The 25,575-nt window shown below is 43.9% G+C and overlaps 2 protein-coding genes across 6 annotated transcripts in view; one reads left to right on the forward strand and one right to left on the reverse strand.

Moving 5' to 3' along the window:
• lnx2a (ligand of numb-protein X 2a) overlaps nucleotides 1-13,657 on the reverse strand; it is a 44,784-nt gene extending 31,127 nt beyond the window's left edge. For 3 of the 5 annotated variants that reach the window (XR_011189615.1, XM_069189954.1, XM_069189953.1), the window contains exons 1-2: nucleotides 13,476-13,657; nucleotides 5,485-5,582 (exon numbers count right to left, since the gene is read on the reverse strand). The gene's annotated coding sequence lies outside the window, so the exon portion shown is untranslated. Of the gene's footprint in view, nucleotides 1-5,326; nucleotides 5,403-5,484; nucleotides 5,583-13,475 lie in introns of those variants that run through there. The other 2 variants (XM_069189955.1, XM_069189956.1) reach the window with 2 other exon arrangements.
• A 92-nt stretch (nucleotides 13,658-13,749) lies between these two features.
• si:ch211-140b10.6 (uncharacterized LOC107076667) lies at nucleotides 13,750-21,470 on the forward strand. Its single transcript, XM_015341172.2, has 3 exons — nucleotides 13,750-14,066; nucleotides 17,391-17,465; nucleotides 19,633-21,470. The coding sequence occupies exons 1-3, from the start codon at nucleotides 14,041-14,043 to the stop codon at nucleotides 19,949-19,951; spliced, it is 420 nt and encodes a 139-aa protein (XP_015196658.2). The 5' UTR covers nucleotides 13,750-14,040; the 3' UTR covers nucleotides 19,952-21,470.
• Nucleotides 21,471-25,575: the final 4,105 nt, after the last annotated feature.

The raw sequence follows: 25,575 nt of genomic DNA on the forward strand, positions 1-25,575 counted from the left end.
GCAAAGGCTGGAAAAGAAAAGTTTAATTTATGGTAGGAATTCTTAAAGAATGCAGAGCTTGTCATCCCATGCAGAACTGTATACAGTCAGCCTGACACCCACTAGCTATTATGGGCTGAACGGCTTGTTCTCCTCTCCTCAACTCCCTTCATTTCTTATCTACATATTTCTGAAAAAACCCCTGTGCACTGTAACTCAGTCGTCATGAGTGCTGGAGGAGGCTGCGCAGTGGACACTGTTTTCATAACCCGTGATCTGCATGGATTTATTTCTGCCACTGGTGCACAAGAGCAGAAATCTTACACTTTCAAGCCACATAGGGATTACTGCCTCTCCTAGCAAACAGAATTCCTGCGTAGCTTAAGAGCTCTGTGGTCCCACAGAGGGTCATGCTCCAGTGATCAATTCTAGTGCCCAGCTCTGCAGGAAGACCTTCTTGCTGGCTGGCTGCTGACACTGCCTTGCACACAGGTGACAATGTGGGCCAGACTGCAGCCTCATTGCTGGGAGAACACAAGGTATACTACTCTCTGTGCAAATGCAACACAAACTCCTGGGGTTCACAGAGTGCAAAGCGTTCTTAAATTCAGACACAATCCAGCTATTTGGAGCTATCCAGAATTCAAGTCACAACACTGCTCATCACTAACAAGGTGCATCTGTAAAAAAATGTTAGTTTCACCATGACACCTCCAATGACAAAGGGGAGGCTTCTGGGTCTGAAGAAAGGATCTCACGTCTGCAGCAGTGTTGGAGCCCCATTTGACACACAGCCTTCATCGCTGTTGTGTTTTAAGGTTGGCATATTCTCCTGTGGAACTGCTGCAATCCCAATGAAAAAAGAAAAGATACAGAACCAAAATGACATGGAGGAGTATGAATCAACACACTCAAATAATGAACCTGCATTGTCTGTTTTTTGAATTTGTGCTTTTGGCAAGAAGTAAAGAAACTCAAAGTATGCAAAGTATCACAGATACTTCATATTAAATTTAACAACATTGCGCTGAGCTTATTTTCAGTTACAAAAATCACAGTTTCAGGTGAACAATTACTATCAACCTATGTTTTACTTTCAGTACCCATCATGCAGCACTGCAGCTGTCCTGAGCTTCCAGTGATCTCCGAGCCAGGGAACAGGTGCACAAACAAACACTTTGCAGATCTATTTATAGCGATCCACAACAAACCACATCCTTTAACCCTGCAGATTCCAACAGCACCATTTAACCCTGCATGTTCCTAAACACAGCTGGCCAAACATGAAAGGTCTGAGCGATTTACCATGGTAAAAAAACAAAGACAGTGGAGTACCTAAAAGGGGTTCACAGCCCTCAAAGATAATAATTTTTAAACTGTCAGCACACACAGAGCAAACATATCAATAAACGAGGAAGACATTGATCGCCATACTCTCATTCCGCTGCGCTCCCTGATAAACACTGTCCCATAAACTAAGATGTGTTGTATGGGAATTTTACCCAGCACGGTCATGCGCTCACCGGGGGCCCGGGGCTGATGGAGACATCTGGGCAACACCACAGAAATAAATGTAAGGAGTAAAAGCAGTTTGCGTCTGACCCACTGCAGTGGTCCATGTGAAAACATACTAGCTTTCTAAAAAGAAAAAAAAAACCACCAGAGGATATTTGTGCTGACATTCATGACAAACATTCTCACCTCAAAATATGCCCCTTGTTAGCAAGCATACCTGCCACACCTCTTTCCACATTCTGTCTACTAGAGCTAATTATTTTTCTATTTGGTCCATCTCTCAGCTTCTGTCTCCTGTCAAGCTTCTTTACACTTCGGTGATGTTCAGGTCAAGTGGCAGGGCAAACTAGCACCTCGTTTTTCCTAATGATTTCAGGAACTCAGTGTTAGTCTGGCTGGGGGGCGAGGGGGGGGGTCTTCATATTTTAGAAGGGATGGGTCACATGTCAGTAGTTTGGAATTCACCATGTAATGGGGCTGACCGCCAGCCCCCTATCCCATTCCGTTGTGTGCCAGCCTGCGGACCTGTCCCTTTTCAATGTCTCCTTAACGCAACTAATTAAATGATAAATACCTTGAATCGCTCGATGCCTGACCCAGATAAGCGAGAGAAATGAATCCCGGGCGATTTACAAACACGGTTTTGACTGATCCAGCTAATCCAGCAAGGTAGCGGAAGAGCACTCTTTCAACAAAGATCTCAGCTGGCAGGACTCGAGCAGGCAGTTGTCTAGCTCATTAAAACAGGGCCCAGGGTTAGGGAAAGGAGCCAGGCAATTCTAATAATCCAGTCTGACAGCCCCCGCACTCCGAAACCCATCTGCCAACAGCAGCATAATCACTCTTAATTCCTTCCATTAAATCATGCCCATTTCACCACCATGGTCTTTCCAATGCCTGCAGTGTAAGGCCGCAGAACAGAACCACAGGACAGCCAGCCTGGGACTGCAGGAGTTACACACACCCTGTAGCACCGAACTCCTACACCAGGGAAAGGCAAACATCTGACACATCTGTCACAGCTGTTATAGTACAATCCCAGTGCTCTGCGCCACTGGTGTCAGTGGGATTGGAATTGGGATTGGCACTGGCCAAGGCAATTCTTCATAGAAGGCTGCAAAACCCTGTGTAGCCTTCTGTTTACAGAATCAGTTACCTAATGGTGAACAACGAACTCAAGAGTAACAGGGGTTCTGAAAGGGTTTTCAGAAAGGGGTTTGAAAGGTAAGGATTTAATCTCAATTAGACACATTCTAATTTTCAAGTGGAACAGAACTGACTTCATTTCCAGCAAAGAAACTAACACTGTTTGGTTCAAAAAATTAAAGAGTGGCATGTTTCTTTCGAACACTCCAGGTTGGAGTAATATTAGGAAAGCCCTGAAAAACAAACAATTTAGAAGCCACAAAGACCCAGCACAGTGCCGTGCGGAACACCTAAACACATCTCCCTAACAGATCAGCAGATGCTTCTGCTATCAGTGAACAAGTCCATAGGACAACAGCCAGGTATTAATGGAACTCAACAGTGGATGGTTCCCTCTCTCAGGAAGCTGAGGTCAGAGGGCAGAAGTCAGAACATGACAAGTTTGGAGAGCTGTGCCTAAACAGCTCCATGGCCTTCAATAGGCTACAACAGTTCATCAACAGCTCAATTCTAATGACAAGTTGCCACAATATACCTGTACAATGCTGAATTTCTGGTTAATTTTCCCATGTTCAATGAATTTATTTTGCTTTGAAGTGGTTTATCACATTGTGTGCCATGTTTTATGATACCTCCCTGGGCTTTATAGTTTCTTATCATGTTCCTTGCCAAGCTTTAGGATATTGAAATGTGCTTTTTCCACAAAGCAATTCTAGAAGGATTCTGAGGAATATTAAGATAAATATTATGAGCAATATTATGATGAGAGTCACAGTAATTTTATTATTTAATATAATTTTATAATTATGTAATATAATAATGTAGGAAAACCACTTCTTACAGCACCAAACAATCACTTACACCCAAGAGCGAGCTTTCACTCCAGGTCTTGCATCCTAGTACTGCCCAGGCCCAGCCTTCCTGAGCTTCTGAGACCTGAGAAGCCCAGTCTACAAGCTGGTAATGCTGCTATCCAACAAGGGCACCTGTAGTGAACTATCCACCACCCAATCACATTGTTGAAGTGGACAACTTTCTCTCAATCTGTCTTTAAAGAAAAGGCTTAATGAATCCCTGGGATCGATTAGCTACTGAGTAACCACAAAGAGCGAGACAGGCCGAAAGGGCTTCCTTTCTTTTCAGCCTTACTTACGGCATTACTTTGTTAAAATTGGCCCATTGAAGCACCTAATTAGGTCAATCTGGCAGCAAAGAGCGCAGAGGTGATAAAAACACAAGAACATCCTGCGGAGGCCTGAACTCCAGTTCCTCCCAGTGTTATACGGCACAAACTGCAATTACAGCGAAAGCTGGCATACTGTTAAATTAACAGCCCACAGGCGGAGAGAAGGAGAGAACAGGCTTAGCTCTGGGGTCTACAAGGGCAGGGAACTGCTTGCTCTGCTGGAGGATTCCTTCAGTCCCCTGCCTGCCCCCACTGGACTGAAACAGCAGTGTGACAAACAGAGTTGCTGCAACAAGGCTCTGGGGCTCGTTAAGTCTATAAAAGGTTTAATTCAATGGCCACACTGGCATCGTTCAGCCATGGCATTTTCTCAGTGCGAAAAGGCTCCTTTTGTGGAAATGATCTGTCCTCTCACCTCACACGCATCAGGGAGCTCAGGAAGTGCCTGCATGTTTTGTTTTGGACCCTTGTAGACTGGGCTGTCCTGCACCAAACACCCCGCCCCCACCCCCAACTCCCAGCTCTCTTACACTGCAGGAATGATGCCGGGTTGGATAAGACAGAGCTGTGGGACGTCTGGCAATAATCTACATTACATAACTCCTTTGATCAAAGGAGATAAACGCCACTGGCCCACTCTCTCTCTCAGCCCCTGTTTTACTTCACAGAACAGAAGTCCTCCAGCACAAGCAGGATCCTCAATGCCTTAGTGAGTGCAAATCACATCAGTCAAGGCCCAAGCTCTGTTGGAAAAAAGAATAATATTCGTGCATCTGAAAAAAATAATAAACGAATGGAAAAGAGCACTTGTGTGCAGAGTAAATCATGAGACTGTGTGCTGTCTCCAAGTTGCTTTCACTGATTGCAAATATATAGCAGCACCAGACACAAGTGTTGACCTGAAGCTCTGCAGAGGCTTCGCATTCCATTGCAAAGTGCTGAACAGTACCTTTCGTACCCAGCTGCCACAGTCAGAGTTAATCTGATACCAGTACTGCCCCAGAACTAACCCTTCATCCCACACAGGATGTCCCTGAAACAAACACCACATACTGTACACCACTCCCACCTCAGACACACAGGACTGCTTCAAGCAAGCCACCAAAAGCAACGAGGATCTGTGAATGTGTTTGTGTAAAGGCTATGCTTTTCTGTGCAGAGAGATAATGCCATTATCTTGTACTTAAACAAAAACATAATGCAATAAATAAAATAAAAACTCTTTTCATTTGACACCTTAAAATGTTTGCTTTCATTTGGGGCTCAAATTAAATTAAAAGCGGTGAAGGTAACATTTCTAGGTCACAAAATGTAATAAGGGATGTTACAGCATGTCAGTTTTATTGTTCATTAATTGGTGCTTCAGTCACAAGGTTTGTGTCTTTAATTTGGTTTTTTCTCTACATATTCGTGAATGGATAGAGAAAATAGAAATGCCACCCAGAGGTCCAGCCATTCACAACTCCCGCAACCTGGTGCAATATCACACTCAAGATTTACCGTAGTTCCAGGATATTATTTTTCCAATCAGAGCCAAAACTCGTTCCAACTGTCACAAACGTGAAGGGTAGAGGAAATCAGCAGCAATGTGATGTGAAAGCATGACAGAGGTCCCTCAGCAGGCAGACAGTGCGTGTAGTGCAGCCCACTCCACTCACCACGCTGGGAAGTGACCCCCTCTTCTGTTCCCCTTCTGCTCGGCCCGGCCCGTCGCTCCGGCAGCTGAGTCCCGTTCAGAGCATACCGAGGCCCGGCCCTGCGGCGATCAAAAACCACAGACCGCGTCAGACCTGGCTCTGGATCAAATCCGCACGTGCCGTTGAATTGAGGAGATATTCACCGCAACACTTCTGTCACACACGGCACAGACCAAAAGATTTATTCTGCTATACACACATACACATAGAGTATAGACTCTTGCTGATGTGGGCACACACAAACAAGAGACAAGCCCACCAGCCTGCATGAATACTCCTGAGGACTCTAAAGGGGACAAGGCCATTTATTCATGCCTGCCCAACACTACCCAGCCACTGTTTTCAGTATTTGTTTAAAATTACCCACCAATTTCTAAGCTTAGCCCAAAATATTCCAGGATAAGTTGGGTCCCCCCTTGCGGTTTAATGGCAGCAGTAAGATGCTGGCAAACAGCTTAGTGACTGCCAGTCTCCCGCATTCAGAAATCCGCTCGGCGCCAGACACCACACTGCACAATGACCGGGAAATCTGGATTTTTGATCGGGAGGGTTCTGACCACTTGGTTATCTGGGAGAATAACGGGCAGGGAAAACATCCAGAGGACAAAAATATCCCTCCAAACAACAGGAGGAAGAACTAGAGATGGTTATCAATGATTACTGTCTGAAAGGAAACACAGTTCAAGTGTTTTCTTCTATAACTCTAAATGCAGTAAACCCGGAAAGACTTTTATTAGTCACAGAAATGTGGGAATTACAGCGCATGGGACTAATTTACAAAAACAATTACATTAGAAATCTGTTTAAACAGCTCTGGGCTATTGCAATTCATTAAGTGCTGTTCAGTTTCACAGAGGTCATGTCCCAAGATGAAAGCACTGCAGCTTAACACTGCAAAATCAAAATGAGGATGAAAAAATGGCTACTTTGTTTTAAATCACAGACAGGTGCCCGGAGTTCAGCTTCTCCTTCTGCATGGCACGGCTCAGACTTACTGAGGCTCTGCTGGTTGTCTCCTTGACAATTTCTGTATTAAATCATGCTTATCTCATTCTGAAAGCTGCCTAGCTAAGACACACACTAAGCAGAAGGGCAGAGATACAAAAGAATGAATCCCTTCCCCTTAATGGATAATCTCTGCAATAATTAATGTTGTAACATTGTTTGCTTCTTTCTCTTTACAGGGAATCTGTTATCTACAACAAAGGTGATTCCTCCACTGCTTACATAAGCTGAGTGCACTTGTCGCACATCTGTGGACAGATGTGCTGTACGACTGTCACGACAGCAGGGTGGGAGAGAGGGCATGGCTGTACTTAAAGGAATACACCCTTTAATCTTCATATCTGATGTTTTTTTGCATAACTGCAGAGACGTAACATCTGCCACAGGCATCTTCCTAAGACAAGCAGACTATCTGTAATAGTATTTCTACTCCATCTAAAATAATCAGAGAATTCTCGCAAGGGCTTCCACAAGGTATTAATATTTATGCAGATTGCAATCAAACCAATTGTACCATAATTTTCATGCTCCTAATCTATCAAATTTTAATTCCAAATGTTCTAAACCAGATTACAAATGTTCACACAGTCAACCAGGTTTGCAATATTAAATCCATAACTGCTCTCTGTATCTCTGGGACTTTATAAAGTGACTCAAGGTTACTAAAGATTATGTCATACTGTATATTCCGAGACTAGCACTAAAAGGACAACAGAGTGGTTTCCATTCTTGTGGATTAAACAAGTCAGAGGTTCCTGGGCGCTTCCAATCACTGCTTGTCCCCAAAGAGAAAGGGATTAAGGATGGTTTTGATTTTGTCTGTAATGCCAAAAAACGGATCACGGTCCAGTCATCTCAAACAGTGAGAAAACGGCCTGGTGTCCTGAGGGTCAGAGTGAAAGGATACATGCCCCAGAACAAGGGTTTTTACAAAAACAACAGAATTCAAGCATCCCAAATACAGTCTTACAGTCTGGGTGCCTACAATGCTGTTATAAGAGAAATAAATAATCCCAAGAAATGTGCAGCAGAAAGGCACTCCAAACTTCCAGTATCAACCTTGTCCCAGATAATTCCTGGCATTGTTAGACAAGATTAGCCTTTCCTCCAGGCTGTTAATACATTTGCCACAAATTAAGAACTGAGCATATAAATCCCATGGGGGTCACGCAAATAGCACAACGTAAAACTGCCTTCGGCCCTCTGCGGGGCTCATCTGCAGCTGTGGGATGGCAAGGAGTGTCATCAGACTGCACGGTGTGCCAGTGCAGAGATCAGCTCACACTTCAAACCGCATATTCATTTTAAAGACTTGAGCAGAAAGAGCAGAGATGCATTCTGCAATTTTCTGCTGTTCTGTGCTTTGACAGCGGAGAGCTGTAATTATATTTATGAATCAAAACTAAAGGCGTGCGCCAGAATGAATTAAGGGAAACAGAGGGGAAGGAGGTCTTGATTTGCTTAAAGACCTGCTAGCTGTCCCATTAGTGATCTCTTCATGAATGTCCTCTGTCTCCCTGGTGCAATTTAAAGCCAACATGCTCACAAACATTCCTCCAGGATATCTCCCGGAGATAATTAGGAAAAAAAAACACTGCTTTGGAATGAATCCGGACGAGAGCCAGAAATCAAAAGCAGGGCTGAAGAGTCTGAAATACGGAACAGAGGAACATGCAACAGTGTAAGAGAGTGGTTTTGTACCGAACGCCCCTGAAGCAATGGCAGGCTGACAGGCACGCGCGCACTCTGTCTCCTCCACAGGCCTCACGCGGACTGACAAACTCCCCGGCCGTCTGATTTATTGCAGGCTGTCACGGGACGGCAAATTGCATCTTTTTTTTGGGAGAGGAGAGGGCGGGTAGCAAAAGGGCTGCCAGAACTCTGACTTCCTAAAGCGAGCCAGAGAACCCGATCACTGAAAAATTGACTGGCGATGTTTTCAAATGAAGCTGCTAATTGCCCTGTCAATTCAGATAAGGGGCTGTTTTTCCACCAGAGCATGACTTAAGGGCTGGGCTCACCAGTTTAAATGGAACCCGCTTCGCACCGAGATTCCTGACTCTCGGCACCGGAATGAATGAGCAACTAATTCACTGGCTGCCATTACAGGTACAGTCTGGTCAATGAGCTGTGCATACCGTTGCAGGTCTAAGCATCGAGACACCTATTTTAACTAGGTTCACTCACTCGAGTGTCCGAACTACCACTTGCTAACATGCTGCAGAAGGGCTAAATGTTCAGAACGTTTAAATAATCTGCCTGCAGCTGGGTCTTCCAGCTAAGGGAGGTATGTGGAGCTCTATGGTCGTGCACAAGTGTCAGTTGGGTCCATCAGGGCTGGAGCTCTTGGCTGTCAGTGAAGGAGCAACCCTGTGAACCACATCCCAGACACCTACAGGCTTGCAGTGACGTCACCGGGGGACATGCCTCTCCCCCTATCGGCGCTCACCCTGCCGTGCGTCACTGCAGAGCCTGCGACGTTCCAAAAGACAAGCAGGCCCGGGGTGTCACCCTGCCCATCTGCATTCTCCCTGTGTGGGGAGAGCCTAGGTGTAAAAGATACAATACAATCAGCCATATCAAATAAGGAGGGTATATAATAACAAGCAACCTACAGTTTCACAAATAATCATGTCATATGGGCCGAAGGTATCAAAATTAGCTCAGCACACCCCATTTTTTCAGCATTTGCTCAGCTGACCATTATCTTGTTACTCCAGGCAGTCCCAAGGGCCAAAAACCCAGGTAGCAAACCAGTTTTACTCATATTTAACAATGACCGGATCATCTGTGGCAAGGTCATTACGCCCGTCTGCTTAGGGGTTGTACGGACAGAAACTGGGGCACGAGGCAGGTTAAAGAGAGCAACACACTGAGGCACAGAACCAGAGAAACTGGAAGGGAGAAGAACAAGGCTGTGTGAGGGCTCCTCCTTTGCAGAGCAGATGACAGATATCTTTGCTGTAAGGTAGTCTGAGCACTGAACAGACCGACTCTCGGATGACTTCTTTCTCCTATAACAGCATTGTAGGCACCCAGACTGTTTCTAAAACTCCCGGTTTTAGAAACTTCTGTCGTATAGTTGTAAAAATACTTTTCTCATATATTTGTGGCATGCAGTGATGTGCTATTTGGAGAATGGAGAAAGGAATTTTACTAATATGTAACATTTGCTTAGCTCCCTTTTAGGAAGGGATTCAGTCCAATGTAGGGGCTTTCATTTTATAAGAAGCAGATTCCCCTTTCTCTTTTACAGCAGCTCAGCTGGGGGGCTAAGTTCTGCTAAAGCTTGTTGTCTGTTTTTTTTACAGTTACCTAACCGGTAGCATAGAAAAGTGTGTCCAAGAAGACAAGAAAAGCAGCTGCCTTTAAGCGTTGACACAAATAATTTGCTTACAAGGCAACCTGGGGTCAGGACACAACTTTTATATTATAATTCTATGATTATAATTTTACCCATCTTTATTTAAATATCCACACCCCCTATTTTATTACATTAGTGCACTTACTAAAATAATGGGATACCTGATACAAATGAAACCTTGTTTCTGATACTGACAATACCAATGTTTGCCAATGTTTTATCCCCAGTGTCGCAGCAGCATGACTCCCAGAGGTCTGTGGTGACAGGATAAACCTTCCTGTGCATCCAGGCGAGCAACAAACATTTCCTTTTCCAAATTTAGCATCTTGCTGTGATTTAACATATCACGCCCCCGGCTGACTGGAAAGCAATATTGGACATTAGCCTACTTACTTAATTTTCAATGATAAGTTTATTTTACTCAAAGGAATTCTTTTAGTTCCAGTCTATATTTTGCACTTTGTCAAAAATCCTTTTCACCATTCATAGTCAACTGTAGAGAAAGGAAGGTATTTTAAACACTTTTTGTTATGATATGGTTTCATTTTTTATGCCGATTCATTGGTCCGTTTCTGTAATATTATGCGTTTCAACTTGCGCTCGGTGACAGCTGCTACCCAACCTCTTGATTAGGACAATAAAGAGGAGCAAAGACACTCAGTGTACTTCGTAATCAATAATCATTAAGTCTAGCCATTTTTCACTTAGAAATTTGATTGCTTTCGCTTTCAGAAGGCAGCCTCTAAGAAATTAATTTAATAGGTTTAATGAAAATGAATAGCTGAATCCTGACTGCAGTCTGATGGGGGAAGAGTAGCACAGTAAACATAAATCTGGCTTCCAGATTCCAGCTATGTGGTTTGCGAGAGACAGCTACCATTAGGGCAATCCGGAGACAAGGAGTCAATCAATCCCACAGCATCAATAACTGATGCAATAAACTGTCTTTAATAGTAACGATGGACATTGATCTTCCAGATACCTTTATCCCCAACAACATATTGAGACAACAGAGGAAAAGCTGTGCTCAATAATGTGCTCTGCAGAAGAATCACAACAGGATCCTGGCTTTACATACTCTCCTAGACATTTTGCATTGTTCTTCTCCTTTCACTCAAGTGCTTTTCCATCTTTTGCAGAAACACACTCCTACGACGATTTTCAATGGAAACTGAACCCAATTTTTTAATAGCTAATAGTTCATCCTGGGAGATCAATGAACTGTAGCATAAAAAGAAGTTTTCTCAACATAAGGGATGTGAATAGAGCACCTGACAAAGGTGATTAATGATGAAGAGGACCTGACAAAGAGTGACTTAGAACTGACTGGAACGCGTGATACCACTTTCATTGCTATTAGAGATGATTTATTGCACTTCGGACCCCTTTGATGTACCACTGCGTACAGTGGGTCTGTGCAGGAAGCAGGATTACAAGACTCATGTCCTCATTAGCATTCTGAGCCCAGAACACTCTTGTATACGTTCCAGACCTCCAGCCCTCTCTCCTTGCCACCCCCTAGCAGCTCCAATGTCACCTGAGATCTCTTTGACCAGATAAAGCCGATGCAGGGAGCTACCCAGCCCGGCTGTTCAGACGGCCTGCCCTCAAAAAACTGCTCTGCCTTGATCGCTACAGGAGGCTTCAGGTGGAAAGGTCAGTGGAAAAGACACATGTTGGCAAAAGAGGAGTGCTGAGCTCCTAGAGCCAAAGAGCCTGACAAGTGTTCCACTGCTTGGCACAAGGTCACGCTGCAAAAATGCGTTTTGACTCGCACAAACTGGAGAAAAAAAAAAGCATTTGTTCCTCCAGAACAACAACCTATTGTGGAATGTTATGCTTATGGGTAGCAGCGGAGGTTCTTTCGCAGGGTGCTTCTTTGTGATAAAACAGCGTACCACGCCGTCAAAGCTCGGCTGTGACAGCAGCAAGGGCAAAGATTCTGAAATGAAACCAGCCTTGTATATCAACAGCCTGGTTTTCCTGGCTTGTTCTTCCCCTACATTATTGTGCAAGGTTCAACTCTGAGCGGAGTAAAGCAAGACTCAAGACAAACCACCCGGCCCAAGCTTCATGCCAGGCTCTTCAGAGAAACAGGCATGCAGTTTGAATTTAAACACCAGTTTGTGTAAGATCTGTTTTACAACTGTCACACAACCTACAAATTACTTTGCAGCTGTAGCTCGATGCCAGATAACTCCAGCGAGTCTCTCGTTCTCCCAGGGAATCTGTTACTTTTACTCTAAATCCACGCTGCATGTTGGAGGAATCCGGCGGAAATGGTCACTGGGTTTTCGTCTAGTGTTAGTGGACACATGGGGCGTCTGTCCACACGAACAGCCTCCTCACATGCCCACAGCTGCCTGTCCCCATAGAGACCACTGCCCTGCGGACACCAATCTGCCCTCTGCACCCCGAGGCTCCAATCCGACACAAGATGTCTGACCTCTGTCCGCGCTCCTCACCACCCTGTAGGACTGCGAGAGAGCGCAAACTGCCAGGACTAGGTCGCTAAATCTTTTAACACCACATCAGTGCAACTGTACAGAGCTTGAAATGAAAAATACCATTATATAAGCCAGAACATATATATATTGCATCTGGTGCACTGACCTGAAAAGCCTTGGAGTTCAATTCATCTTTTATAGTCTCTGTGCAAGAGCGTGCACACTATACACTGGGAGCACACTATATTTCAGAAAATCTAGGCCACACTGTGTGTAGCATGCAGGCTTGCATTTTACACCTCAGATAAATGACACAATTACCGCACATTTTAAAACACAGACAAATTATGACTGCTATAAGGTGTGCCCAGCGTGTGCTTTTCATGCATCATGAATTTCAAAGAACGCTGATCCTCCGAGCAATTCATTCGCGGCACCAGGCTGCGACTAGACAATGCCGTCGAAGTAGGGAAAGCGAAGTCCACCAACAGTTATTGTTCTCTAGGTGTTGCTTTGTTCACACAAAGTCGTTGTCATTCTCCTTGAAACTCAAGGGGTGCCCCCACCGTGGCTGGATGACAAGCAACCAACGCAGAGGAAAGCGTGCACTGAGTCCGCCGTCTCAGATCTGTCAGCAGGAATGCCAGTGAGGAACCGGGGAATTTGATACAGATGGCGTTTAACATTGAGCACTGAAATCGATATTTCGTCTAAATGTCTTTGTTACCTACTATGTTCGCTGCTCGTTTAACCTATATACTGTACGGCAACAAAGAACTGTACCTCAAATCATGGACACATCTTTGAAAGTGCTCACTGTTCATAGCAGACTGTACAGCTGTTTTCTACGGCTTGTCACCTAAGCGAAGCATCCATCACGTTCACTTAAAGAAAGGGGGTGTAAGTAACACATGCAGATCATGTATTATCAAATAATATCCGCCTATTGACAAGCAGTACAATTTACACTACACTCCCCAAGAAGAGTACGATGAGACACTTTGAAAAAATTCACGTTTTTTTTTCTGTCCTCCTGAACAAAGTAACTATTTCGAATCGTGGCGGAGGCGGCGACATTCTTATTTTAAAATTTTAAACGCATACCGGACGAACAAATGAATACCGCAGTACATTACCTATTACAGCGTGCCCACCACCCCCTCTTCGCCGCCGCCCTTCTGTGAACTCCAGCTCGGACCTGGGACAATTCTGCGGCTCAATCAAAACTCACTTGAGCCACACAGGGCACGACCGCACGGCGGACTGACGCCCTCGCCGCCTACCGGGGGAGGAGAACCGCCCCACCCGCCCTCCTGCCCAGAGCTCACCGGAGAGGGGCGGGGCCGGCGTGATGTCATGGTAGCAGGAAGCGCCCTGCACCCCCTCACAGCGCCTGACTCAAAACACAGCCGCCTCGGTGCTTTGCTAAGCGATCGCTCCCCGGAGCACCGCCTATTCATGGCTGCCGCACCAAGAAGTCGCTTTAAAAAATGATCTGAGCGCCACGTAGGCCAAAGAATGCTTTTCTGCGATCACTCAGTGCGATTTTAGCGCTGGCGACGCAGTACGGCATCTGCGAGGGCACCAATCGCGGAGGGGTCCTACTGGTCCTGGAAGCTCTTGTTTAGGAAGTTGGAGCAGACGGCGTTGAGTGCTGTCGTTTCGTTTCGTCTCGTCTCGTCTCGGCGTGTGGTATTTGAAATGGAGGAGGATCGAGAGCTGGAGAAGTGAGTACAGCGGTGGAAAATGTCGACAGATTTGAACATTAAATGTTGAAACAGCGTGCTGGTTTCGAAAGAGTTGGAGCCGCGGCCGCTGGTTGTCGGCTGAAGCAGGTATCACTGCGTACTGTGCTGATCACGGCATCAGTACCGCTTCCTTAATGTGCTGTAATTAATGCTTCCAATGACTTTAATATTAATACGAGTAATTCGAAATAATCAAAAATCATTAACGAAACACTTAGTGAACTATTGTACTTGCAGTTAGCGCTTTACCATATATCAGTTTGTTTACAACGGAATAAATTACTAGTAATACCACCCGAGAGCTTGTTAATGTTGCGTTCTTCAATTCTTAACACGTTGAATGAACTGGCTGATCTGTTACTGTGTTGTTGATCCTTGCTCATTTTATTATAATACTCTAATAAAATATTTTACTACAGGACTAACCATACCGATCGTCTGAACTTATTAAATACTCACGTTAAAAAAAACGTCCTGTGCATTGCTCAATAATTCAATGAATTTTCTATTACACGTGTAATAGGAGAACATACTAAAAGGTTGAGGTAAGCTGTTAGTAACTATACATGTCTGATATGTATCGCACACTACTATGATCACCGCTCGGAAGCTGGCGAAGATCAGACATTTTTTTACGTTGTCACCTATTATGGGTAAAACCACAGTTTTGTACAACATTAACAGTCAAAACTAATTAGACAGTTTCCATGGAATGAAACTAAGAACAGAAGTTCGTTACAGTCTTAAGAAGTGGAATTTGGAAGATCATTAATGATATGTAACAGATTTTTTTCGAATTATTTTTTCAGCAGTTTTAGTGCATTTTTTAAGAGAAGAATGAATTAATATAAAGCTGTAGAGAATGTAGTGTATATGTTCCTGAAAACCTGCTGCTGATGAAGTTTTTTCACTTTAGATCAATGGTGCTTCATATCATGTTTGCTGTACATGCTAATTTCAATTTGGCATGCAGCTGTGAATAGATTTCTCTTTTTTTTTAAGAAGGAATGAGTAAATTATATTATTATTCCATATGGCAATCCACCAAAACAAACTTAGAAAAGAACTGCTGACAAGAGCAGATGTAGCTGTCAGAGCACAGATTCTGCATTTCAAAGGGCAAAGATGTCAGGGCAAAAGCTCATTATGAATTTTTCATTGTAAATATAGTCCTTGTGGTGGTTTAGAAAACATTATAATTATAATTATCCCATATTCCTGACTTTTCGGTGTTTATACAGCTCAGTATAAAGTAGTTGACTGCTTGCCAGGCCAGAATGATTTAATACTGTAGTTGTTAAATGTTGCCACACTAGATTAAATGACATGTTTTCCTTAAACCTGATTCATAAGTAGGGGTGAGAGAGAATGTCTTGGGACTCCCAGAAGGAAGCTTTGTGTTCTGCTTTTCGGCTGTTTTTGCCACAGCAAGCACTTCATAGGTCAGTCTTGGAATTACAGCCCTCTAGCTTTGTGAAGCAAAATTTCAATTCATAAAACATTTCTACTTGTCAAATTAATTGTTACACATTGATTGCAGTATCGCAGTAAATACGGAATTGTGATTTGCTATTAAACCAGTTTAAATTAGTGTTAGGTGTGAATTTATTCAACGCTTTGACCCGCTGGCCAGTCAGTAGCACCATTCCTGATATTTGACAGTGGCCGTTTGTTTGACACATTTCCTGCTTCTACTCAATGAAAACCTGCCATCCAGCACCTAGTGCGCCATTTTTATTGGTCGAAGTTTAGATTTATTCTGAGAGGCGGCCATTTACACCTGCATGATAAGCTGGAGTGGTCTGGTAACACTGACGCCCTGTACAAGAAAGGTCAGAGCCAACTCTATTTTCTTAGGAGACTCAGGTCCTTTGGTGTGTGTGGAACACTGCTACACATTTTTTATGAATCAGTGGTGGCGGCGGCCATCTTCTACGCTGTGGTGTGCTGGGGCAGCAGCATCATGACAAAAGATGCAAATAGGCTCAATAAACTCATCAAGAAGGCTGGCACTGTGCTGGGGATGAGCCTTGACCCCATGGAGGTGATGGCTGAGAGGAGAATGCTGACCAAGCTCACAGCCATCATGAACAACACCTCTCGTCCTCTTCATGGGACTGTTACTGGGCAGCGGAGCACATTTAGCAATAGACTGCTCCAGCTACGGTGTTCAAGGGAACGTTTCCGCATGTCTTTCCTGTCTTTCCAGCTGTCAGGGTGTATAACGCTGCCTTAGGCTAGGACTGTTAGCCCTTCATTTGCTCCTCTATGGACAGCATGTTTGCTCCATTGTACGTTTTGGACAATCAGTCTGTATAAACCTATGCACATTTTGCACATATTTTATTGTTTTTACAGTGACTATGATCAGCACATTTTGCACACACCTATGTATTTATTTTTATTTATCTTGTTTGTCTTTTGTTTTATAACTATTCTGATGTCTGTTTTGCTTGTCTTGGGCTGGACTGCTGTAACACATCAATTTCCCTATGGGATTAATAAAGTATTATCTATCTATTTAGCATTTGTACTAATTCTGCACATTTCAGAATACTTTGCGGTGAAATATAAAATGTTTTGTGGCTGTGCTGGAGTGCAATCGCAATGCTTAAGGGTGGCAGCTCACCTAGCACTGTTCAGCCATAAACTCACCCCCGCTGCCAGTGAGGGCTGTACTGAGGAGGCAGGCTGGGCAGATCCACACTTGGGGCACATTGTGCTGGGGTAGAGGATGACAGCTGCCCAGCAGTTGGTATGCCCTGTCACTGATGGGTGTCATAACAGATGGTGTGAAACAGCTGGCTCAAAACCAGGGTCCTGTATTCAGTTCAGCGTGGTGTCAGATTGCAGCATTGGAGAGAACAAGAGGTCTGTCTTGAATTCAGATTGGCGTACCTTTTATTCATAGCTTTAGCAAAACCCAAAAAATATATTTGCGTGAGACAAAAGCACAGCCTCATTCAGTTTCAGAATCATTTGACAGTTTTATAACCTGCATCTCAAGCTTTAATATTAGAAAAAGAGGTTGATATTGCACCCCCAACAGCTAAGTTAAACTTAAATTATCCATCTTAAACTCTGTAAAGCAAGTCTTTAGTTATAACATAAATGTTTAACGCTGGCTGTGCAAATTTATAGTTGTTATAACTGGTATTGCTAAAATTCTGTAACACATGTTGATTTGGAGATCCCTGTAACACTTTGCCTACAGTGTCTTTAGAGCTGCTGTCTATAGCAAGGTTGAGCACTCAGTACAGCCTTGCAGTATAAAAGCCTTTTTTATGATTTCTTCCTGAATAGGAGAGCTGTGGATGAGCTTCTCAACGAGGCAAAGCGAGGGAGGATCCGGGCAGAGACTATGGGCCCTGCTGGCTGGTAAGACACACAGACATGTGCCAGTGTGCTGTGCTCTGGGACTTCCCTGCCACAGTTGGCAGGAATAACCTGCCACACCATTTTGACCAATTTTGATCAAATACTCAGTTTTGTCAAATAAAGAAAGAAGTGTTTAAACAGATGGCCATTTTCATAATGTCCCTGTTTAAGGGACTAATAAGGGGGAAGGTGTGTGTTATTGCTCAACGTCCTTTAAATTGTGAGTGACGTTTCTCAGCCCAAAAACACACTATTTTATGATGTGTGTGTGTATATATATACTGTATATACTATATATACAAATATAAATGCTTTCTGGATCTTTTGACTTTCTGGATTTGTTTTTAACATTTTCATACAATTTTAACATAACCAATTAAAAGTGTTTCTTTGTCTTTATCATCAGTATGCAAACTCTTTTATGTGTCATTAATATACTAACATTCACTAAATCATACAGTATGAAACACAAGCAACACCCATCCTAAGCAGCTGACCTACCCCTTTAGGGCACAGTTGAAATTCCTGAAGTTTAAACCTAATTAGTATTTATTTTTAATGTGTCTTATTGTTTGTGCATTTCTCAGTTATTGCAGGGATAGTCAGGTATTTCTGATTTTACAAACAAATTTGCCCTTCAGCAGATTTTGTCCATTAAACTGAGTGTTTACTGTATTACATTCTTTGCATTGTTAGTGACCAGTAGAGCCCTGACTTTCTTCAAGCCAGTTGTGCAAGAAACTGGATGAGACTCTTGGATGAATTAGCTACCCAGCACCCTGAGCAACCTAACAAGCCAGATGTGGGCTGCGTAGATATATTGTATTTTTAACAGCCTGTATTATGTAGGAATGCTTATATACAGCATAAACCCTGAACAGTTTATTATAAACCTAGAAATGGTCAGATAATGTTTTCCCATTAGAAAGTTGTCACCTTAGTGAGGTGGTGACATTTTGCACACATGAGCAAAAAAGATAATATAGCTCTTCCAGTGACAGCAGGGATTATGTCAGGGTAGCATGCTTGTCTCTAAAAGATACTTATGGGTCATCTCAAGTATTCTGGCTCGTGTTTTATTTCAGCACACTTGTTATAATACTTTAGTCCATTTTGCAGGTGCAAGCAGAGTTAGGTTTCATGCATGATTACTAGTTATTAATATCTTTCCATGTTACTGTTCCAGCCAAGGTCATTCGATGATTCCAGTTCTTCTTTCCCCACATTAGCTGAAATCCATTTTAAAGAGCTGATATGCTGGTTGCACTAATAGTGACAGATTCACATTGAGATGTTGGTAAACTGAATGGCAGAAAGCAATCGATCGTCTTGATTTGATGATGCAGTCTCTTGGCAGATAGCGGGGACGTCTCAGGAGAGTGATGTTTAGGTATCCTCTGATTTCATGTTTCGACTCTTTCATTAGTAAGAGTGAAATGAGGGAGCTAAATTAACAGAGTGCTGTAGACCTGTTGTGTCCCTGCCCATTGAACAAGACAGACACTGAAGACTCCACATCGCATTGTTTCTGAGTTCTTTTCCTTTGAGCTGGGTTTCTTGTCGCCTCACGGAGATGCAATATTCATGTGTGCTCTCGTGGTAAGAGCACAGCTCATCGACTTGCCGGCTCACGTAACCTGAGCACGGGGAGAGCCTGTCAAAACCAGCAGTCCTTGGGCAGCGATTCTCCCACAGGGTCTCTTCACATATCATGTTCTTTTTTTCCCATTTCATCTACATTACTAAAACCTCCTGTGTAGAATGGACAGCAAAGAAGGCGCATTTCCTCTGCCTGCTTTGATGTCTTCCACTGTCGCTGGTGTGTAATAATTCGAACACTCCTGGAGATTCACTTCACCATGAACAGCGAACAGCCTCTGTAGTTCCATGAGCCTTTAAGATGCTTAAGAATGGTGTTACTGCACTGTAAGTAAAGAGCTGCAACATACATAGTTCCTTCAAATGGGAATGTCTGCTTTTTTCAATCTCTTTATCGAATTTGTACATACCTGCTGCAGCTGCTTCTGCCAGGTGTCTTGGCCCTGGGTAGCGACACAAGGAAACAAGGAAAAGAAAGTGGGGTGCTGGGGGTGCCCGTTGTGCAATTATCTGTGGTCCCCGGAGTGCTTTTCATGCATTGGTTTTGTGTTCATTCACTGTTTCCCAGGATGAAGTGTCCCTTAAGAGGCCCCAATAAGAGGTTCCTCCTCAACACCCTCCGGAACACGGTCCCCCTTCGCGGGCTGTCCGAGCGGCGACCAGCAGGGGGCAGTACAGGCCACCAGTCGGCCAGGAACCAGAAGGAAGAAGAAGAAACGCCAAGAAGACGGCACTCTCGTTCAGGCAGGCACACCCAGCGCTACCACAGAGACAGGTCTCGCTCCCCCGTCAGGCATAGCCCACCCGGCCCCCCGCAGAGCCCCAGATCTGCCGCCAGCCCCCCTTCCTCCTGTCCTTCTCCACCCTCCAGCACCGCGGCCTTCTAGAAGACCCCCCTTCAGGGCAGCTTTGTGGGCTGAGCAGCTGCAGATAGGGAGCTCCTTCCAAACAGACAGGCCACCTGGTTGCTAGTGATGCCCAGATTGACTGTAGGACATGGACTGCTACAGCTGTGCCAAGGTGTCCCTTGTTTAACAGGTGACCTCGGTGACTTCATAGCCTAATTATTCCAGTTTGTGCGTTGCTGTGTGCAATGTTCCATGCATAGTTGTGCGTTTTAGTTATTTTAAGAAAATGAGATGAGCGTGTGGTTGTGGTGAGTCTGGTGAATGAGATGCAGGGACATGACGGATGTGACAGATGACTTCTCCGGGCATCTTGGGAGAGATCTCCTGTTGACTTCCTGGTGACGTCGACAGGACAGCCGTCAAACGGCCGTGGGGATGTTCAGTGTGCAGTCTCTTCCGCAGTGGTCAGTCTGCAGTGTCCAGTGGTCAGTGCGCCACGTGACGTGGTGATTGTGCTGTCCTGGCCCAGGGTGACTGTGGAAGAAGGTGACAAGTACAGGACTAAAGGTCCTTTTCTCCGTTTTAGGTTTGGTCACCAACCTTGTTTTCTGAGCCACCATGCCAGGGGCATGTAGTTGGAGTCCTCTTAGTGAAACTTTGCATTCCGGGTTTTTTAAGAACTGCTGTTGCGGGAGACGAGCAGTGAAGCTGAAAAATGCATTGAAAATGAAGTTAATAGGCAAAAGAAATGGAAACGGCAATTATATAGTCACTTAGCAGGGCATTGAGCCATAGGTTTTTACTGGCTGCTCTGGCTTAGAAATACAGCCTGGATATGTTTATCCGTGTGTCTGTGCCTGCTTGCACTGGACTGGCAGCTTGTCCAGGGTGTCATTCTGCTTTGTTCCCTCTGCTTCCAGGAGAGACTCATGAATGTTGCCACAAATAAGCAGGTTTTTCTGGATGCTGGATGAATGAATTCCATTCAAAAGGTTTTCAGACAACTTACTGCTTCATACAGATGCCAAGTTTGAGTCACGCAGGAGGTCTCACTTTGAGAGCTCCAAGCCGGTAAAACCTCACCTTTATCTTCTTGTTGGGAATGCCCAAGGAATTGGACTTTTCTGGGAATTCATTTAATACTTCCACTTTATTGCTCAAACATCGTTCAGGGATGTTTTGAATGTTTCTTTTCTGATAGTAGTGAGATGCATTTCCAATCGGAGAATGATTTTACTGTCTGAATATCAAAAGAAGCTGCATCTATCCTCGGATGCTTTGATGTGGTAGTGCGGTATCTGTATGAATTTAACACTGCTGAAAATGTGAATTAAATAAGCAATGTTTTATTCATTTTCTTTACTTTGTTTTATTTCATTAAGTGATCCATAGTATTGGGTAACTTAAACTATTGCACTTGTTCCCTCTTAAAACGACTGTTAAAAATAGCTGAATCCACTTGTCTGTGGATTACATAACTACTCTGTAATAAGAGCTTTTTAAAAAAGCTTGTTGTAACATTTCGCTGACTTCTTTAATAAAACAAATAGAAAAGGAATATATTAAGGTGTATTTTCTTTATGCATGTCCATTGGAATCCTGTACTTAAACTGATTGTTGGGATTGAAGACTTTTCTTTAAACCACACTGGAGCCCTGTTCTGTATCTATGTCGGCCTTATTGGGGTGCCTGTTTAAGATGGGGGGGGGGGGGTGTTCAGAGGGTGCTAAAGGTGTTTTTTTTTTTTAATTTAGGTACTGATCGTGAGACTTGCATGTGGTTTGAATGCTGTTGGAAAATGAATGAATTTTGGGGTCATCAACAGCATGAAGCTTGTTTTCTCAACCATGTTGTGAAACCCCAGTAGTTTCTTTAGTGGGGTCGTGTTAATCCCAGGTTTGCACTTATCGAGAAGAAAATCTTTTTTTGTGTGCCAAATTTGAAGCAGAATTTGCTCTACTTTGTGTAAAACACTGAGTGAATTCCAGCCAATCTTTCAAAGCAAAAATACAAGAGGGCACTGGCCTTCCCAAATAGCTCTGAAAATATCTTGCACACTGGCAAAGTTGTAAAATCAGAACTTTAAATAATCTTATCGGCTGCCCTTTGCATTCTAGCCATTTACTGTAGTAATGCTAATATCTAAAGGACCAAACTGGTATTTAAATTGCAACATACAGTGAAAACTCCTGTCTAGTTTCTGGGATTCCCTTGAATGTGCTATTCACACTGTCTTGTGTCTTTTGAGCTGGATGTCATTCCTATTAAAATGTAATCACTTCCATTTGCAGAAACAAGCATTTAGTTAAGTATGAAATTAAGAAGTGCACCATTAGAATCCACCCAATGAAATGTGTCAAGTACTGTTTAATTAGTTTTAATAATTTAGGGGAACCTTCAAAAGCAAGCTTAAATTTACATGTCCCCAGCTCAGTGGTTGTTATGCGTTAAAAAGCCATGATGTGATGTTAATTTGGTTAATTGACAATGCTTTTGATCATTAAGAGCGAGAATTTCAATTAGGTTCTCCGAACAGAAGTGCTTTTTTTAAAGTAATTTACAAAGGCTTAAATGTTCTTTTATACATGTACATAAAGTAAGAGTTGACAGCAGGGTTAAGGATTTACAATGAACATTTGCCTTTGAGGTTTCTGTGGTGGATCTTGTGTTATTCTTGATCTGTGCTACAGCCTACGTGGGTGAAGATATTGGCTCACTCAGCAACTCTTTCACAGTTTTTTAAGATGTGACCTAGCCTGTATAATTTCAAGAAAGGGTCTGCTATGACTTTCAAGATAAGGGGCATCCTTGGCTCTGGCTTGTTACAGAATCATATGGGACTCTGAATACACAAGCAGAGTATTCCAGTGGGTAATTAAATAAAACAGATGCTTAGTACAAAACTGAATGGAAGACACGCCAAAATGTTAAATAAGTGCACACATTTTCATTTAAGCAATAAGATAACCAAGAGTGGTGTGAGTGAGATTTCCGCAGTTCAGTTTCCTGAGGATTAAACCCATGCCTGGGAACTTTTATTTACAGACTTTTTTTAATGCAGAATTCTTTAGGTGAATTGTGTGGGAATACCTTTGGAAAATAATTATATTGAACCTTCAAAAAGTGGTCTGAACATTTCCTCAGATGCCCAAGAACTTGTATCGATTTGTAGGGGTAGCGATTCTGAAGTACTGAAATAGTGCAAAAGCTTAAAATGAAGTACAACACACACACACAGCGGAGTGTGAGACAACAGCTGTAGAAGAGAATGGTTTGTTAATATTTTCTGTAATACCACAGTGGGCCTCCATGCTCTCTTGTGTGCCCATGTGTCTTGTGACAGGCTTGCTGTATGAGCACAGTCTCTCGTTAGAGCAGGGAGAGAGGAGGTGCTCTCGCTCCCCATGAATAAAATTCCTGGCTTTATTATCGCGCATTTTGTTGTGTGCAGTTGCTACAAAGTTGCACAATGCACATGAAATCTCTCCCGAAAACGTGTTAACAAAGAGGGGTTTGTAGGTTTTTCAGATCAGTAGGATAAAGCTGCCAGAGGGGAGCTTTTCCTGAAGACAAAGCTTTTTCTCTCTATTTGTCCAGCAGCCCTGCTTTAGAGGAGGAATTGCTGTTCATCCTTTTTAAAATGCCTCTTAATGATGTAACTTTATCCCTATTCTAGACAGCAGCAGCACACATTATTACCTTAAACAGGGTTTAATGAATGGGATATCTGGTCATGTGCTCAAAAGGGTTGTAAAGTTTCTCTCCAGAAATGTGATTTATTAGCACAGATGCAAGAAGAAATGTCAGTCTGAATTCGCTTCAGGAGTAAAGGAAATTAATTTGATTAAATGATGAGTACAAAATACAGTACAAAAATTGTATTCTCTCAAAATCTCAGTTGAATATGTCATTCTGCTTTTATGTGATTGCTGCTTTGAGGGGGAACTCTGAAACCATTGCCCTGTGATGTAATAATAAATATGCATGTATGTTAGAGAACAATGGAAAATGTTCAGCCTGCATGAACGTCATGGAAAACAAACAGCCTCATTTACAAAACCATCCTATCCAATCCTATTGAGATTGTAGCTGAATTGCTTGTGTGTAAAAGAGTGCTTCTATTTTACCATCGTGCAGTGGAACTCCATTGTGAGTGGACAAGACTGCAGTACAGAGCTGCACCACCATCCAGAAAATCAACATCAGAAGTTGGACTGGGAACAATAGTATCAATGCACACCAGCTGGTCTGGGATTCCTGATCCCACAAGAAAAACTCAGCAAATCAACTGGGAATACTGCATTATACCAGTATGCATCAACCCAACTTGGACAGCATTAACACTAGGCATCTGGACTAGGAATCTGCTCAGTCCAAGAGACAGAATTGAACAGCTAGTGACACTACCAACACTTCTGACAGTCAACACCCACAAATCAGACTGGCACTCTGGACACTGTACCCTGTAAAAGGGCCCAGTAACTGCACCCAGTCCTCCACTCTGACACACCGTGAGAGGAAGAACAGAGAAAAAGAGCACTTCAAAGAACATCTGAAAATTAACTCGGGGACAGGCTTTATTCAGTATTGAATTTCCATTCTTTCTGTATTCTCAAGAGATCGGCGGCGGCCTGCCCTGAAGGGAGGGACACTGTCCTGGAACAAGACAACAGAAGACCACTGCTCTTTTGTGCAACGGCTGCCATAAACAAGCCACCAAATAAATGACTGGGTTTTAGTTTCATGACACGCTACTGCCATTGCGTGGGGATAGGCATGGCATTTAGGCCTTGAAAGTAACATCCATGAGAAAGGCGCTTCCTTCAACACAAAACAGGCTGCCGCCTTCAAAGCCACTGGGAGTGTCCGCTCTGAATCGGCTTTAGCACTTCAATGTGCGTCGCTCTTGGATAAAGCCCCAGGAGCAGGTGATCGCCACAGTGGAGTCCTCCTCTTTCAGAGCTCTGAGCCAGTGTGAAGAAGAGGAGGAGGAGGATTCGCAGGGGTCTGATGAAATGGAAGAATGTCAGCTGCAAACAGCACCTAGACAACCCCCCCCCCCCCGGACCACAGCCCTGCGCCCGCCACTGGCGCGCAGAGGAGAGAGAGCCGTACAAAAGAAGCTGAAGAGAAAGTACAGAGAAGGGAAAAAGCCGAGGGGAAAGCATCTGCCCCGAGAGGGAAGGAAGTCCATCTCGAGGATGAAACGGTTTCCGTCCTGGAGCCTGGCGATTGTTCTGCACAGAAGGGTGAACTATAACCCCGCCCTGCTCCCGCCGGGCGATGCCGCGGCTCGGGGACAGGCTGGGTGGTCCTCAGGCCACGGCGCCGGCGGAGACGGGCCTGCTACCCATCGGGGCTGCAGCTGAGACCCCCGTGACCTGCCCCCTGCGCGGTCTGCAGCCGCGAGCCCTGCACAGTGCAGTCCTTGCGGCTCTGTTTACGGGATTACATAAATAAGCCATTAGGCATGTAAATCTTCAAGACAGGGAAATAATGCTGGTCTTTTAACACTTTAACTGGAGGGAGCTAATACAGTAGTGGAAGAGGGGGGAAAAAACACAAAAAGATGGACAAAATCGGCGAGTGCACGCGAGCCTGCTGCGGAGCACACACAGACCAGAGTATAAGCCCATGCCCCTCGCGTCTATGGCAACAAGTGA

This window comes from Lepisosteus oculatus, chromosome 5 (assembly GCF_040954835.1).
Source record: "Lepisosteus oculatus isolate fLepOcu1 chromosome 5, fLepOcu1.hap2, whole genome shotgun sequence".
NCBI lineage: Eukaryota > Metazoa > Chordata > Actinopteri > Semionotiformes > Lepisosteidae > Lepisosteus > Lepisosteus oculatus.